The 18,069-nt window shown below is 45.0% G+C and overlaps 1 protein-coding gene across 4 annotated transcripts in view; it reads left to right on the top strand.

The window, feature by feature from the left end:
• The window catches only part of KANK1 (KN motif and ankyrin repeat domains 1), a 132,435-nt gene extending 130,119 nt beyond the window's left edge, over window positions 1–2,316 (top strand). For all 4 annotated transcript variants that reach the window (XM_064439609.1, XM_064439608.1, XM_064439610.1 and 1 more), the window contains 2 exons: window positions 573–671; window positions 1,320–2,316. In XM_064439609.1, the coding sequence (XP_064295679.1) occupies window positions 573–671; window positions 1,320–1,382 (162 nt within the window). In that variant the 3' untranslated portion in view covers window positions 1,383–2,316. The remainder of the gene's footprint in view (window positions 1–572; window positions 672–1,319) is intronic.
• The last annotated feature ends 15,753 nt before the right edge of the window (window positions 2,317–18,069 follow it).

Consider the following 18,069-nt stretch of genomic DNA (forward strand, 5'->3'; position numbering starts at 1 on the left):
TTTCTGAAACGGTATCTTCTGAGAAACATACGTAACGGTATTCAACCAGGAAAGTCTGGGTTTTTTGTAGTTAGACTTCCATCAGGTTGGAATTATGAATGCAACTGCTTTTAGTGTTAATGGGAGCTATAACACCACAATTATCATTATAACACAGCAATTATGATATTTGATTAGCATTTTTCCCTCCCTTCTCTTCCACTCCTCACTGACATTGTAGTTTCTCTCAGACAGACCAATCTTCTGAAATCACTAGTCTTACACAGCACTACATGTAACGTTATTGTGATAATGGCATGCTCATTCTTCCTCAGCAATAATTGAGACTCCTCATTGAGAGAAATTATGAGGCCTCTGACAATTGGACTGCCTCATAAAACAGCAGTGCAAGGCTTATTGTCACTTAATTATAATAAAAGAAATTAAACAAGACTCTAAATTAACCCAACTGTCTGTCTGAGCAGTGGCGCCTCCACTTCTTAACTTCCTTGTCAGTGGGCTGATGGGGCTTTTAAAAGGTCTGTTAATGCACATAACCACCGATTATCTTATTTCTTCTTTTATTCTCTCAGGATGGCAGCACAGCACTTTCAATAGCCCTGGAAGCTGGACATAAGGACATAGCGGTTCTCCTTTATGCCCATGTCAACTTTTCCAAAACCCAGTCACCGGTTAGTACACTACCTTCTGCAGTCTACATTTTAACATGCTGCTCCTGAACGTAATAGTAAAACAGAAACAAAAAAATGACAACACCACCCCCTTCCCCGGCAGCTGTACAGCTGTACGCCACATGATTTTTCAAATTTATTCACAGGATAACTTTTATGCTGGTAAGTGAAATGTACATTTTCGAATATAGGTTGTCTGCAGAAGGCTGAACCCTGGCTGAAGGGTACCTCGTCCTCCCTTTTATCTGGGGGTGAAGGCAGCACGCTAGCAAGGTTAACTGACTCTGGCTAGTGTGCAGAAGTGCTGTTGCATCATTGTAATGCTAATTATTGACCTAGTCACCAAAACACAGCTGTTTCTGGAGTTACAGCTGTCCTAGGTGTACTGGCAAACGTCCACCTGCTCTCTGAGCCCTGACTCACCCTCCTGATAAGCCATTGCTAAACGTTTCACTGTCTAAACAACATGCGCTCAGTTAGTAGGCTGTATGACAGCTGGCACTGTTCTTCCTAAAATGAAAAAAACCTGAAAGATTAATCAGTGCAATTAAAGGCAAGGGATTGAACAGAGTGCTTGTGAATGCTGTGTTCTTATTCAGCTGGCTGGAGTAATTTCCCTTTGATTAATCATTCTTTCCTCTTTTCTAGGGCACTCCTAGGCTAAGCAGAAAGACATCTCCTGGTCCCACCCACAGAGCCACGTTTGAGTAATAGTGCATGAATATCTGTACAAATCTCTATGCCATCTTTAAGCTGCTAAATGTTACTGTTTTACTGAGACAGATACTGAATGTAATTGTCTTGTGCCTGAACTCACCAGCAAAGTGAAAGCAGAGATCTAGTGCTAAAGATAGAAAAAACTGTAAACTTGAAGCAAACATGTAGTTAAGTAACGCTCAGCTTAGCCAGAACTGGTTCTTTTGCTCACCTACTCATCTTTCCGTACACTGGCACACATCCTGTTTTTCTTTGCTATAGATTATCCTTTCCTATGTTACGTGCAGCCTCAGACTTCTAAAGCTATCCATGCAGGGGTATCCTGGTGGCTTGGTTTTAATCATTCTAAAATATACTTATATCTACTGTGCCTAGACGTTACCACAGTAACCTTTTCATAAATTTCATTCCAATGTGATTTTAATATTTTTAATTACTTTGAAATTCAGAAATTGCAGTTGCTTTTATAGTCAGCTCCGTGGATCTTGAGCTGGTGGGTGAATGGGTAGGTATTGGGGATAGAGCCTCTTGTCAGGTCTGAAGTTCACTATGTAAGTTGTTGCTAACTGGGGATAATGTATAACTTTTTATATGAAAGATACTAGTATCTATAAAATTAACTCGCACAGTATTTTCAACATTTTATATTCCTTAATAATTAAAAACTACATGAAGAATTACATGTCCTGTTACCATATTTTTATTAACTGTGTCAGTCTATAAGCTCCATACATGTTTGTTTATTGGAGAGTAAAATTAGAGGTACCAGCTGTATATTCCCCTTGGTGGAATTGAGCGTAGTTCTTGGTGCATATTTATGGAATGCTATTTACCTTGTCACATTCACTTTAGTCATGTGTATTGAAATGTTTGAAGTGCCTTAGACTCTTGCCATATTTTCAGAATAAAATTTCATTATGCTGTTTTACTCCTCTCCTGTTTTACATGTGATTTGTCATCATCCAGATATGCTGCAAATTACAGCTGCAGAGGCAAAACAGGATAGATTGGTAAATTGAGGTGGGTAGGACCGGATAGCTCATGCCTTGGGGGTTGCTGATGTGAACAGCGTCAGTGCCCAAATTAGCTTTTTCCTGCTGACTGGCAGAGTAAAAAGCTACGCCCAAGGTGAACTGCCTTCACTGGTCTGGCACTTGCCGTGAAGGTTGAACCCCTTGCTGTTTGGGAGAGAAGTGGCTTCTCTCTTGGCCACATACAGCATCATGGGGAGGCACCGAAGGATGGTGTTCAAGCAGCTTGACCTAGCTTTCTGCCAAGTAGTTACCAACTGAAATAAAAGCCTTTTGAGCTTTATCTTCTGAACAGTCCTCACAGCTTGGTGAAGGGGGATGCTTTTTAGATGGCACTAGAGCAAGTCCTAAGCTATTGCCTCCATACCCTCGTCAGTTCAGACCTATCTGATGAGACAGATAAACACACTTCAATACCTTCCTTCAAGGGACTTCCTTCACTTCTGTTCCTCAGCGTCCTTCCTCCTTGCTTCCCAAAGTCCTTATCAAACAGCTTTTCCTTCATAGTCCCTTTGAAATAGGGACTCACTGGAGCCATTTTCATCCCGCTTGGCCTGCTTGGAGCTGGTGGCCAGGAGTTGGACTTGATCCTTGTGGGTCCCTTCTAGCTCAGGACATTCTATGATTCTATGATTCTCTGTCAGAGATGGTTTGGTCCAGCTCTGCAGGTACTGCGTTATACAAGCGCCAGGCTGGTACCTCAGTGCTAGGGAGTGTCCCTGGGCAAAGGGCAGGTGAAATCTCTCTGGTGGGGGGACATGTCTTAACATAGCAGTTCCAAACAAGCCACGGCTCCCACCTTGAGGTCAGTCAGTTCTTACTGTTGCACACCACTGGCCAACTTTTTTTTCTTCTCAGTCGTCACTTAGCATCTAATTTTGTGTGGATGCTGTCTCACCTGGGTCCTACCTGCTAGGACCTAGAGGTAAGTATGTCACCAACTTGCAAAATTACTGTGAAAATAAGGTCTTTCTGACACCAGGCTGATGGCAAACAGCAGCAGGAAAAAAAAAAAAAAAGAAAAGAAAAAAATGCCCCTTGCTTTGCCAGCTGTGCTCAGTCAGAAATGGTGGGTGCAGGCTGTCCTGCGTAGGTGGGAGCTGAGCTGTGTCCTGTTCGTGCCTCCACCGATGACCTGACACTTGGTCACACCCAGTGCATGACACCAGCGCAGACTTCCCAATAAATTCCATGTTCATTAAGGAGGAGGGTGGGTTTCTCGTTCAGCAGAATTGGGGCAAGTTGGATCTCCCCACTTTGGTCGTGGGCAAGAGAGGCTTTTGTTTCATTTTCAGATCTGTTGATCTGCCACCTCTTGCCACAGTTCGAACACCTGACAAAGGTAGCATAATCTGTTCTCATCTTTATGAGTTTAAAACACACACAGTACTGGAGTTAAAGCAAGCTGATGAAAAGGAGAAAAAAGACGACTCCTTTATTATCTCTGCAGAACTTATTGTAATTTTACAAAAAAACAGTTCACTTATTTATACATGCTTGCCTGTATCTAATGGATAAAATTCTTGTCTAGTGGAGAGATGTTATATTGCCAGGAAAGTATTTGGATCAGGGACAGGTTTCTACTATAATTTTTACCAAGAATATAATTTTTATTTAGCACTGGTTTGACCAAAAACAGTCCAGTTGTGCTTTCTTAAGGAGGTCAGTAATCATACCTCTAACTCTGGCTTGTATCTCAAGACAGTGGTTTTAGGTAGTCCTGCAAGGAGCAGGGAGTTGTATTTGATGATCCTTAGAGGTCCCTTCCAACTTGAGATGTTTTATGGTTCTGTGATTTTATGACAGCAGTTTTAAAGCCTGTAGATAATGCTGCAAAGTCTGTCTTTATGTTAAAGAGTACACTGAGCTGTCTGACAATGTCCTCTTCAGCAGTGCTGTAGGAGATACCTTAATTAGCAACATGTCCAATAGATCTTTGCCCTAAAAATAGTTTTTTAAACAGTAATCTTTGTTGCTGCACTACTACATTGCTACTGACCTTCATTTGCACACACTCGTACATACTGTAGCCTGAGGCTAAAAAAAATTAATTTTTAAATGCCTGTGAATTTAGCTTTTCACAGCAGAGTGCCATGACTGTTGTTTTCTGGGCTGGCACAGGTCCCCATCTCTCCCTCCACAAATCAATGGGAGTCCAGGGAGTGCAGCTGTCATGGAAGGGTTTAAAAAAAGTGGTCGGCTTAGGTAACTAATGATACATGGAGAGTCACCAGATGTACTTTAATACTTTTTTTTTTTTTAATTTGGAAAAAAGCATAAGAAGAGGAATGAGGAAATAAACATCCCTTCCTTTTTTCCTCCCCCAGACCCCATAGAGAATTGGTATATTAGAAACCAACGTATTAGGGGTTAAATTTTTCTAAGTGATTGCATTGCTTTATAAAGGCCTTGACTGGCAGAAGTCTGGGGAGGAATCTGACCCTTTCAACAGCACACAAGAGTCAGGTTATGCAACTCAGACTTCCCAGATTTATTTAGATACCATTTTCCTGGTAAGCAAAAGGGTTGACCCAGAATTGGCCTCCTAGAGCTTTAGAAAATGTTAGATGAGGCTGTGGCCTCAGCAATACTGTGCAATGTTCTGTTTCTTCCCAAAAGCTCATTGTCTTGGGTTAAAATGCTTTATAAAGGAAAAGTGCCCCCAGTTTTAGCTGTGTGATGAAGTGGTCCATTGTGGTATGCCATGTCAGGAAGGTTGCCAAAAGCACCAACAACTTTGGGTGTGTTGGTGGGTATAGGTGAAAAGTACAGAATAAACTGACTATTTTACTGAAGTCACTGAATGTCATTTCTGGCCTAAAATCCTATTAGGGGAGACTTAATGGATTGAGCAGTTAAAAAAAATTAAAAAAGAAAAAAAAAGAAATAATAATTACTTCCTTTAGTGTTTTGTTCTCTTGGATGGCCCTCCTGTCTCCAAGAGGTTGATACCTGAAGCAGTTCACACTGTGGAAGTGCGGCCCTTTCCCAGGAAATAGTTAAGAGGTTCCCAAAAGCATTTGTATCCATGGATGCCCTCTGCAAGCCAAGATTAATTCCACCTGCTAATGCTGGATAGCATTTATCACAGGTGCTGGGATTAAGGGGTTTACCATGCATACCACCTCTGAACTGAGCTCCCCCTACACACTCTCCCTGGCATTTGTTTTTCAGTTCAGATCAGATGATGATTGACTCTCAGTATATCCAAGTATGATGTTGTCATCACCTTTGAACTCTGACTGTCAGTGAATGTATAAAAGCTCTGGCACTTTTTCAAGACTGTAAAATACGTCACTCTCTTTTTCCAGTTATACTGTCATACATTAAGTGAAGCTGCCACTTATAATCACCCTAAGAGGCAAGGGTTACTGGTACCAAGTTTTAAAATGATGGAAATAGCCAACACAGTATTGATGTAAATGCAATGGCTGAAGAAGGCATTTTTGCAAGATGTACTTTCAGAGGTTTTAGCTTCATGATACTGCTGGAAGAACTCAAGTTATTCTAGAAATAGCTTTTGTGTCGGTTTCTCCTGGTGTCTCATACTTTTGGCTGAGAAGTCTGACTGCTCTGGGTCCAGTTCAGCCATGGTGTGAATAATGCAAGGCTTGGCGTTGATCCCTGACACACAGGACTGGCTCTGTTTACTGGGATGGAAACGGCCCAAAGGCTACAGACGTCGTCCTGCCTTTGAAAGGCAGCATCAGAGCTGGCCAAAACAGCATTCATGCTCTTACTGCAGCTGCAAGCAGCCCTCTTCACTGGGCTCTGTGTTTGCATGCGGGTCTGTACACTTCTTCCCTTCCTGCTCTTGTGCTTGCATCTAGGTCCACCGAATGAAAGCTTAACTACAAGCATTTCCTCGCTAAAAAGAGAGGTTTTCAGATGTTCAGTTCACATGGGGATGCTTGGGCCTGCCTCTGAGAGCCTGATGTGGGCAAGGGACAGCGGTAGAGGTCAAGGAGACATGTTGGAAAACGGGCAAGGAGGATTTTACATTAAACACTCTTAGAAATGGCCACAATGAGATTAGAGGAAAGGGGCAACCAGATTCAGGTTTGTTTCGTATTTCAGTTGGTAGAACTTTCAGTAGAACTGAAAGTACTAGCCTTTGCTACTCACAGACTAAGGCGATGCCTAGGGAAGTAAATTTTAAAATTCCTGCCTGTTTCACTTCACTTTTGCTGTTGTGTCTCTGCGCATGCATATGCTGAACAGAAGTGCCTGGTTAGAGCTGAGCTACCCGGTTGCTGTCTTCTTCTATCAGTTGCTCCATTTTCTGCTTGGTTGGTATGACATCATCCAACATACCAGTACCTCATCTCTCCTCAACAAGTACCACGGGATAACAAAGAGCTGTTAAGGAGCTGTAAAGGAGCTGTGGAACTGCATGCTACCTGCATTTGGGAACCTCTGTATAAGATACTATGCAGGAAATATTATAACAATATTTTTTTTGGTGAAGATTATTGTAACAACTTCTTAAAGTTGTTTGTAAAATGGCATGTCTGTTTTCCTGCCTGTTTTTTAGGCAATGGGAACAAAGCATGTGAGTAAATCATGCTAGAAGTAGTACTGCCTTACAGCTGTATACATACATTGGTCAATATATCAGACGGTTCTTTATTACAGGTGATTAATGAACTCAGTGCCTCAAAACCTCTGTTGTAAGTGTTCTGCTTCCTTAATGATATGCACTTCCAGCTTTTCCTACTAAAAGAGAAAGATAAGCATGTCTCCTCACACCCATGCACCCATCCCATGCATGATCTCTTAAGAGATCTCAGGAACAAGAAGATCATGAGGGGAAATGGGAGCCTTCAGGCAGTTGGTACCCGCTCTGAGCACTTCTGCTGCGGCCTTTAAAAGGGGGGGTGGAGGGGGAGAGGGCCATGGGAGACAAGCCTGATGGACCTCTTTTCTCCCATCTACCATTTTACCCGCCTGCACTTTATTCCTCTGCCCTGTGCCGCTCAGTGAGCGGTAGTTTTTCCCCTTGGACACTTCTCATTGGGAACCACATCTGTGCATTTTCTGTTTGGTTAGCCAACACAGCCAGCACCAGCAAAGATAAATTGCCTTTTAAATAATTCTTGCTATACAAAACTGCCCTTCAAAGACCTCTACAGTGGAGACCTGTAAATAAGGGCATCATTATACCCTGCTTAAGCGTATTATTAAATACATTCAGCCATAAATAGCAGAAGTCAAACTCCATGTCCTTTAAGCACCACTACAGCCATTTGCAGGATTATTACTTGGATAACATAAGGGCTAATATTTATTTTCAAAGCAGTGCATGTGCTTTTGTATGATTTCTAAGTGCTGATCTGAGTGGAAGTAACAAAGAGCTATTTCTAGGAGATACACTAGCAATTATTTTCTTCAGCTTTTCACTTAATGGCTTTTGCTACTGTGCAGAAACAGCCCTTACTGCACTCTGCTTAGGAGCTTTGGCTAGCCACAGAGTGAAAGGGTAGCTCATGATCCCCCAGTGATACTGTCCTTCCTCACTCAGCCACCTCAACTTCACTGAGATGAAGACAAACCATTTCTTTTGTATGCTACAGTGAAGAGGCAAATTAATAAAGATCCTTCCCTACTTCCTGGGCATGGTATCACACCATTTTCTGAGGCATGAAGAGCCACCTACTGTCTCTGGCAGTTATCCTGAGGTGCCCTTGCATTGCTTTTGGGCATTTTTTGGGGCCAGAAGAGCAACTTTTCTCCAGTCACAGGTGAGTGAGAATTAGAGCCAGCCAGTTACAACCCCTTGGTACTGCAGAGGTGTGAACAGGTAGGGGCTGGCCCAGGAAATGCCCCTACACACATACTGTGCACTAATTCTTGCAAATTTGTCATCAGAATTTTCCAGTCCAACCACATGTATCTGCTCAGAGGCCCTTTATTGTGGTGTGCATCACTAGCCTAGCAGGAAGAGCAAGCAGCATATGCCTTCTGCAGTGGATGCTGATTTGGGAAGAGTGTGAGCAGAAGAGCTATACAAAGAGATTACAAGAGATTAGAAACTCAGGATGATAATAAAATGATATTTGGTTTAGGAAAATCAGACTGAAACAACCGAGGAAAAATGTTTGTGGGAGTGAGAGAAAGTTAGAAAACTGTAATGCTGAACGAGAACTTGCCAGAGAGTGAATTAAACAAGAGTTGGCAGTGCAATGACAGCAAAAGTGGACCAGAGTTGGCAGTGTGATGAGAGCAAAAAATGGTCCGTGCATTTTTTTTTCCACTTCAGATTGAGCAGAGAGGCAAGTGACCCTGGAAGATGTAATGCAACTTGACACCATTCACTGTCCATGTGTCCCCAGCTCCAAAGGCTGCCACCATCCACCCGACAAACAGCAGCTGTTAACAAGTTGAAAGCTCAAAATAAGGAAGAAGTTCAAAAGGATACTTATGTTTTGCTGAGAGACAAATCCTGTAAATATGGAATTAAAAAAAAAACCTACAGTATGTGACTGCTGAAATAATAAGATGTACAGATGATTTGCAAAGGCAGTAAAGCAAAAAGATTACAGCTGAAGGTGAGAAAGTTTTTCAGGTTAGTTCTGCAAAAAACGGGTATAGTTACTGGGAAGCCTGAGTGAGTTTTTAAGCGAATATGAGCTTGTCTCCATCTCTGTCTGTTGCATCACAAGGTAATAGCCTATTCTGGCCTTCATACAACAACTTGTATTTGCTCAGAACTGGGTCAAGAATTGGAGACAAACGAGGCACACGTAGATATATGAACATGGGTAAGTATGTGTGTGAGTTTCTGAAAACATGCTACAGATAAGACCGCAAATCCCTCTTTTAAGCTGTGTGAACAAAATCATCCCGTGCCTTCCTGTTGTGCCCCGTTGATCTGCTGGAGATCCCATCTGCACCCCAGCAGGATGCTGGCTGTTCTCCCTCTGCTGTCCCAGCCTCCACGGTGACTTCTCTGCGGAGCAGGGAGACCTCTGCAGACAGGATAAATCCAACACTGTTGCAAGCATGCAGATGGAAATAACCAGACTCTGACAGAGCAATTAATTACTGGGGTTTGGTTTGGGGTTGGGGGTGGGGTGTTTGCATTTAGCATTCTGGTGTTAATTCATTTTCTTCCTCTTTTAATAACCCCCTTTCAACTGCTGACATTTCAGGACCTGCATGAACAAGCAAACATATGCAAGTCTTGGTCTTAGATAATTATTTGCTCTAACTTAACACTGCATTAGTATCCCACTGCTTTCTACCCAGGTTTTGTGCTTACAAGGAGGCCCAGCAGTACTTTCCTGACATCTGGGGTCAGGAGACGGAAACATGCTGTGGCCTGTGCCCTAGTATTCCCTTTGGAAGAAGTGACAAGTATGGCAAAACAACCGCTAACAAAAGCATAAGCTCCACAGACAGAGAAAAGAACCTTGCCATGTAACCCTGAGCTAAACCGGAAAATCCCTACAGCTCTTCTACCAAGTCAGCATGGAAGAAGTTCAGGAGCCTGACGTTACCTTTTAGGAAATTTCCAGGGGCAGCGTTTTTTTGCCTTGTGAGGAACTGGTCTCCTCAAGAGCAAGAGGTATTAGGATGGCTACCCAGGCTCTGATATCCGCCTCTTCTCCAGGAATTAAAGTTTTCCTCATATCACAGTACGATTTTCTTGAGGATGCCAACACAAAAATCACCTGCCATGCAACCTGGTGCAGGAGGCATGTTTCTGGAGCCCAGGTGTGCCTTTCCCCACTAAAGTGTGATAAATTGACCAACACATCACCCCCCACACCTCCGACCAGCAACCAGATCAAAAGGGACACTTGCCCTAATCAGCAGCTGAGGATCAAGACCGAAACTCCCTTCCAACTGCAGGAAGATGTGTATTATTTTCTTCAAGCCTGAAAGAAAAAGTTTCTTCAAAGGCAGGTACAAACCTGGAAAATAGGCTATCATCTACCATGGGCCTGCCCGGGGGATCCCATGGTGCACTACTGGCATGCATTATTACTGAGGGGCATGAAAATGAGCTGGGTTGGATGTGCTGCTCCAACACAGAAATACTTGAGCTGAGGAACTAGCTATCCCAATGGCTTTCACCTGAAATGTAACACACACTGTCTAAAAATACCTGAAATAGCTGATTGCCTTCCACAGGCAGCAAACCCAATCCTCTTCTGTGCCTGAGTAAAGTTGAGCATGTCGATCTCAATGTTAAACAAAAACACAGCACAAGGATGCCTAAGCCGCCATCCTGAACTGCCATGTCTTCTTCTTGAGATGCTGGTGGGACAAAGGTGGAGAGGAGGCTGTATGTAGAAATTTAGCCTTGTCTTTAAATGAAGCTTTGGGGAAAGCATGAGTCAGGTTTGCAAGGAGAACATACAACTCTTCTGTCCCTGCCTCCTATACTTCTCTCCAGCATTTCCGATTGTGAGTAACCTAATAGGTCCCTCATCATAATGAGGTTGTCTTTACCACTGTTTTGATTACACCAAAACACAATGTAGTGTGTGAAAGTCACTCCTCCTGCCCCGTGCCAGAAGGAGAGGGTTGTATTAACCAGCATTTTGAGACCAGGCACTCCTGAATTCCAGTGCTCAAACTAACACTGTCTCCCTCTACCACCATCCCCTTCACTGGTCCACTTATAAACTATAATTAACAGTGCATTCTCATTTGACTTGGTCTGGGACATCAGTTACTTTCACCATCTTTCATGAGTGGTCACATGATGCCCCTTAGAACTTAGTATTGATAATAGAAATGATCTTAGAGACAGTCCTTGAATAGGAAGAAAAGGCAAGTGCAAGATACTCCTTGGAACAACATTGCCAGGCTCCAAAACAGTTCCTATTTTAACAAAGGGGATGTCATGATGTGACCAGGTGAGTTCTCTTTTGTTTTTAATTTTTAAATATGTGTGTGTAATTTAATTTTATTCCCAACGTTTGCTTTGAAAAAATGGTAGGAGGGGTTCTCTCTTGATTACTAAGAATACATAGCTATTGGAAGTTGGTTAAGGCATGTGCTCTTCACCCAGTGGACCAGAACATCACCAGGCTGATGGGCTATCAGGTAAGTGAGCATCCAGGCAGGTATTTAAGGTATATAGCCTTCATCTGGTAAAACACAGTGAGTCCTACAGAGAAGAGTTACAGGCCAGTGTGTCAATAGATACTTGGGCAACTCTAGCGATGCTCCCTATTTACCTTCAGGTGCTTAAGGAAAAAATCTTCTAATACATCATTATTGTGATTTCACAGAAGCTGGCTTCCAGTGGTGAAGAGGCAATCACCATCCCGTAGTTTCTTAAAAACAGGTAAGAGAAAATAATAGCTTGAACAACCATGCAGTGAATCTACTCTTTGTTCTCAACCTTACTGTGTGTTATCTGTTACAACTTCAAACTCTGAGGGTATTTAAAAAGATTTTACTCAGGCAATGTGAATATTTGCATGCATTTAGCTGGGATGGCTGAGCTGGGCTCAGAACACCTTTACTCTGTCATCTGCAAGAGACACTGTTTGCACGGGGATGACAGCAAATTAAGATGTCTAACTAATTACCTTCTACACAATGTTCCCATCACCTGACAAGGCATCTCCATGTCTAGACAAAGCCAGCTAATTAAAATTAATAGCCTGACTGTTGAAATAATTTGTAACAATGTGTCATCTTCCTTAGCACCTTCGAGCCAATAGAACTAGAGAAACTCAGTTACTCCTAATTAGCCAGTGCTATATGCATATACGCTATACAGAGATCATCAACCCAACACTTACGACTGACTTAAAAGTGACAGAAGAAAACTATTATCCAAGGAAGCCAACTAAGTGCTCTTACTATCTGTATCTTGATAGCACTAAGCAAAGCCTTACCTGAAAGGTGTAGGTCACCTGTGTTGTGGTTTAACCAGCAACTCAGCCCCACACAGTCGCTTGCTCACTCCCCCACCGGTAGATGGGAGAGAGAATCAGAAGGGTAACACTTGAGGGTTGAGATAAGAACAGTTTAATAATTAATAGAAAAAAGAAAACAACAACAAAAATGCAATGGAAAGGAAAACAACAAGAGGCACGAAACCCAGGGGGAGGCTGTGGGGGGAAGGGAACGAACCGCTGAAACAAACCACACACAACACAGCCACTCACCACCCAACACCACACCTCCCTGAGCCGCAACTGCCCCCTTAATATGCTGGTCGTGGTGTCACATCGTATGGAATGAACATCCCATTGGCCAGTCGGGGTCAGCTGCCCCCACCATGGCCCTGCCCCTCCCAGCCTCCTGCCCATGTGGCAGAGCCCGGGAAGCTGGAAAGGTCCCCGACTACCACAGGCACCAGAGTGAAGAGAATTAACCCCTTTCTCAGCCAAAACCACCACATTCTCCACCCCTTATTCCATACCATTTACACCATGCCCGTGTCCCATACGATGCAATACAACCGTACCAACCACCACCCCTCCCCTTCCCATCCTTTAACATAATACACAGTCATCATTCCCTTAGTACATGGACCTTCCCTGTAAAATGTCCATTAAAACGTCCATTGAGTTCACCCAGTCCATGACTCTGGGCTCCATGCGCCGTATCAGTCTTTCAGGGTAAGAGAGGTGGTGTGTGTGGCGTTGGGTTGCTGCATGCCGAGTCAGTCATCGTTCCGTCGCTGCTGCACGGCTTGTTTCACAGTTTATCTTCCATGGGTTGGGAAGCTCGTACTCTGATATCATTGATACAACACAGAGCTGACACACAATATTATATAGCAGTTTGCATTGTGCCGTTCAGTTCATTGACTGTTTTTGCCCAAAATCAAATCCCCTTGAGGCACACATAGGACTTCTCCATCCTCCCACATCGCCCACCAAGTGCACCCAAGTCCTCGAGCAAAAGCAATCCCACGAATGGGTTTGCCTTTGCCGGAGGCAGGAAGAACCCAGTCTGTTTTGCCCAGCATACTTTTTGCGTGCACTACAGGGACTCTGTCCCCTTCCACAGTATGTAGGATTTCTGACTGGGCAGGGCCAGCTCGATTGGCAGGTCCCCTCGTGTTGACTCACCAGGTGGCTTTTGCTAAACGTGTATCCCAGTGCTTGAATGTCCCACCCCCCATTGCTCTCAGTGTAGTTTTTAACAGTCCATTGTACCGTTCAATTTTCCCAGAGGCTGGTGCGTGATAGGGGATGTGATACACCCACTCAATGCCCTGCTCTTTGGCCCAGGTGTCTATGAGGTTATTTCGGAAGTGAGTCCCATTGTCTGACTCAATTCTCTCTGGGGTGCCATGTCGCCACAGGACTTGTTTTTTGAGACCCAGGATAGTGTTCCGGGCAGTGGCGTGGGGGACAGGATATGTTTCCAGCCAGCCAGTCATTGTTTCTACCACTGTAAGCACATGGCGCTTGCCTTGGCGGGTCTGTGGGAGTGTGATATAGTCAATTTGCCAGGCCTCCCCATACTTATATTTCAGCCATCGTGCCCCATACCACAGAGGCTTTACCCGCTTTGCTGGCTTGATTGCAGCGCATGTTTCACATTCGTGGATAACCTGCGCAATAACATCCATGGTCAAGTCCACCCCTCGATCATGAGCCCACCTGTATGTTGCATCTCTCCCTTGATGGCCTGAGGTGTCATGGGCCCACCGAGCTGGAATTAATTCACCTTTATGCAGCCAGTCCAGATCTACCTCAGCCACTTCAATCTTGGCAGCCTGATCTACCTGTTGGTTGTTCCGATGTTCTTCAGTGGCCCGACTCTCGGGGACGTGAGCATCCACGTGATGTACTTTCACAACCAGGTTCTCTACCCGGGCAGCAATATCTTGCCACAGTGCGGCAGCCCCGGTGGGTTTGTGCCTCTGCGCTGCCAGTTGCTCTGCTTCCACTGCTGTAACCCCCTGCACAGGGCACTTGCCACCATCCGTGAGTCAGGATAGAGATAGAGCACTGGCCACTTTTCCCGTTCAGCGATGTCTAAGGCCAGCTGGACAGCCCTTACCTCTGCAAACTGGCTCGATTCACCTTCCCCTTCAGCAGTTTCTGCTACTTGTCGTGTAGGAGTCCACAGAGCAGCCTTCCATCTCCAATGCTTTCCCACAAGGCGACAGGACCCATCAGTGAACAGGGCATACTGCTTTTCATCTTCTGACAGTTTGTTATAGAGTGGGGCTTCTTCAGCATGTGTCACCTCCTCCTCTGGTGATAATCCAAAATCTTTGCCTTCTGGCCAATCCATAATCACATCCAAGATTCCTCTGCGACCGGGGTTTCCTACCCGAGCCCACTGGGTGATCAGTGCAACTCATTCACTCCACGTAGCATCAGTTGCATGGTGTGTAGAGGGGACGTTTCCTTTGAACATTCAGCCCAGCACTGGCAGTCGGGGTGCCAGGAGCAACTGTGCCTCAGTACCAACCACTTCTGAAGCAGCTCAAACACCTTTATATGCTGCCAATATCTCTTCTTCAGTTGCAGTATAGTGGGCTTCGGACCCTCTGTATCCCCAACTCCAAAACCCCAGGGGCAACGCCAGGTCTCCCCACGTGCTCTCTGCCAGAGGCTCCAGGTCGGGCCATTCTCCCCAGCTGCGGTGTAGAGCACATTTTTTACATCTTGTCCTGCCCAGACTGGCCCAAGAGCTACTGCGTGAACTATCTCCTGTTTAATCTTCAAAGGCTTGTTGCTGCTCAGAGCCCAATTTGAAATCAGTCTTTTTCCGGGTCACTTGATAGAGAGGGCTTACGATCAAACTGTAATTTGGAATATGCATTCTCCAAACACCCACAACGCCCAAGAAAGCTTGTGTTTCCTTTTTGCAAGTTGGTGGAGACATGGCTGCTATTTTGTTGATCACAGCCATTGGGATCTGATGATGTCCACCTTGCCATTTGATTCCTAAGAACTGGATCTCTTGTGCGGGTCCCTTCACCTTACTTTGTTTGATGGCAAAACCAGCTTTCAGAAGGATTTGGACTATTTTCTCTCCTTTCTCAAATACTTCTTCCGCTGTGTTGCCCCACACGATAATGTCATCAATGTATTGAAGGTGCTCTGGAGCTTCTCCCTGTTCCAGTACAGTCTGAATCAGTCCATGGCAAATGGTAGGACTGTGTTTCCACCCCTGGGGCAGTCGATTCCAGGTGTACTGGACACCCCTCCAAGTAAAGCAAACTGTGGCCTGCACTCTGCTGCCAGAGGGATTGAGAAGAATGCATTAGCAATATCAATTGTGGCATACCACTTGGCTGCCTTTGACTCCAGTTCATACTGAAGTTCTAGCATGTCTGGCACAGCAGCACTCAATGGTGGAGTGACTTCATTCAGGCCACAATAGTCTACCTTTAGCCTCCACTCTCCATTAGACTTCCGCACTGGCCGTATGGGACTGTTAAAGGGTGAGTGGGTCTTACTGATGACTCCTTGGCTCTTCAGTCGGTGAATGAGCTCATGGATGGGAATCAGAGAGTCTGTGTTGGTGCGATATTGCCGCCAATGCACTGCTGTAGTGGCAATGGCCACCTGTTGTTCCTTGACCTTCAGCAACCCCACCACAGAAGGGTCCTTTGAGAGACCGGGCATGGTAGACAGCTGTTCAGTTTCCTCCGTCTCCAAGGCAGCTACACCAAAAGCCCACCTGTACCCTTTTGGGTCCTTGAAATACCCTCTCCTGAGGCAGTCTGTGCCAAGGATGCACGGAGCCTCTGGGCCAGTCACGATGCGGTGTTTTTGCCACTCATTCCCAGTTAGGCTCACTTCGGCCTCCAATACAGTTAGCTCTTGGGATCCCCCTGTCACTCCAGCAATGCTGATGGGTCCTGCCCCTATACGGTTTGATGGCATTAAGGTGCACTGTGCGCCGGTGTCCACTAAAGCTTTATACTTCTGTGGGTCTGATGTGCCAGGCCATTGGATCCACACAGTCCAGTAAGCCTGGTTATCCCTTTTCTCCACCTGGCTGGAGGCAGGGTCTCTCTATTCCTGATCATAGTATTCATCACTCACTTCTTGTAAATACAAAACATAAGTGTCTCTATTAAGATCAGAAAGAATATCAGTGCTTCTGCTCCTCTGTCTGGGGAATTGCTTACTGGAAACCCCCCTGACTGACTGTTCTTCCTTGCAGCTCACGTACCTGTGCCTCTAGGGTCGAGGCAGGCTTGCCATCCCACCTCATCATGTCCTCTCCATAGTCACACAAGTAGAACCATAGGGTGGCCTGTGGTGTGTAACCTCTCCTTTGAGCCACAAGACGCTTATTCCTAACAGCTGAGACACTACTCTGTAGAGGTGGGGAGCAGGACATATCCTCTTTGAGTTTCTGGACCTCTTGGGATAGTTTCTCCACAGCAGAGATGAGCAAGGAAGAGATATTTGTTTCATAATCCCGGAGTCTATCAATCACCTCTGCCACCGCTGGTGTCTCGTCATCTTTCCAGGACATTACTGCCAATGAGTTTGCATGCGAAGATGCTGCACTCCGTACAAACTTCCGCCACATGGGTCGTGTGCACTCGGCTTCATCTGGATCTTTGGATGACCTTTGATCATCCAGGTCACCATAAATCACCTTAAGCACAGCTAATTCCCTTAGATACTGGATGCCCTTCTCCATGGTTGTCCATTTTCCTGGGTGATATATAACATCTTTAAAGGGATACCTTTCCTTCACTCCAGACAGGAGTCGCCTCCAGAGGCTGAGGGCTTGTGGTTTTTTTCCCAATTGCTTTCTCAACACCCCCTTCCCCAGAAAGGGATCCCAATTGTTTGGCTTTTTTTCCCCTCTAATTCCAGGCTACTGGCCCCGTTATCCCAGCATTGAAGCAGCCAGGTGACAATGTGCTCACCTGAATGACCGCTGAAATCTTTTCACATATCTCGCAACTCACTCAAGGACAGCGATTGGGTGGTCTCTGTTTCATTTATGACTTCTTCCTCCTCTCCTTGTGACAGCCCTGCTTTTTCATCATCCCATTCTAAACAAGTTGACATCCACTTCCAAGATTTCGTCTTGTATATGGGGGCGACTGATACTGGCATGTGTTGATCCTCTGAGTCAGCTCCAGTACTTGTCATGGGGGTTTCAATAGCCACAGTGCTTGTCCTGGGGGTTTGAGTGGCTGCAGTGCCCGTCACTTTGCCTTCCAATCCAGAGAGCTTCTCTTCCCCTTGGGAGCACTGAATACTCTTGAGCAGGGCTCAGTACATGTGGGCCAGACCCCAGCACGTTGCAGTTATCTGTGTCTCTCTGGATTTCCCAGCATAACAACATACTTTCTCCAAATATTCTACTAGTTTTTTCAGGATTCTGCACTTGTTCAAGGGTGAAACTCCAGAACACTGGGGGTGCCCACTGCCCTAGGTATTTGCCCGTGCTATCCCACATGCCCTGCCACTCGTAACTATCAAGCCTTGGGGCAGATTTCTGGGTGATATTCTTAAGTTGCTTAGTCAAAACCAAAACAACATGCCCAAAAACTAACAATAAGTGCACCTTAACCACCCAAGGATGTTCAAGATACAAAAAGGTTGTTGTAATAAAGGTGGAGACATCATAGAAGAAAGTAGCAAAGACACCATTCTGTATTTCCTCCATATAAAATCTCTCCGAGGAGGAGGTATAATTGCTAATTGCCTCAACAAGGTGGCATCCAAAGTACAGTAACA

Source organism: Phalacrocorax carbo, chromosome Z, assembly GCF_963921805.1.
Source record: "Phalacrocorax carbo chromosome Z, bPhaCar2.1, whole genome shotgun sequence".
Classification (NCBI taxonomy): Eukaryota; Metazoa; Chordata; class Aves; order Suliformes; family Phalacrocoracidae; genus Phalacrocorax; species Phalacrocorax carbo.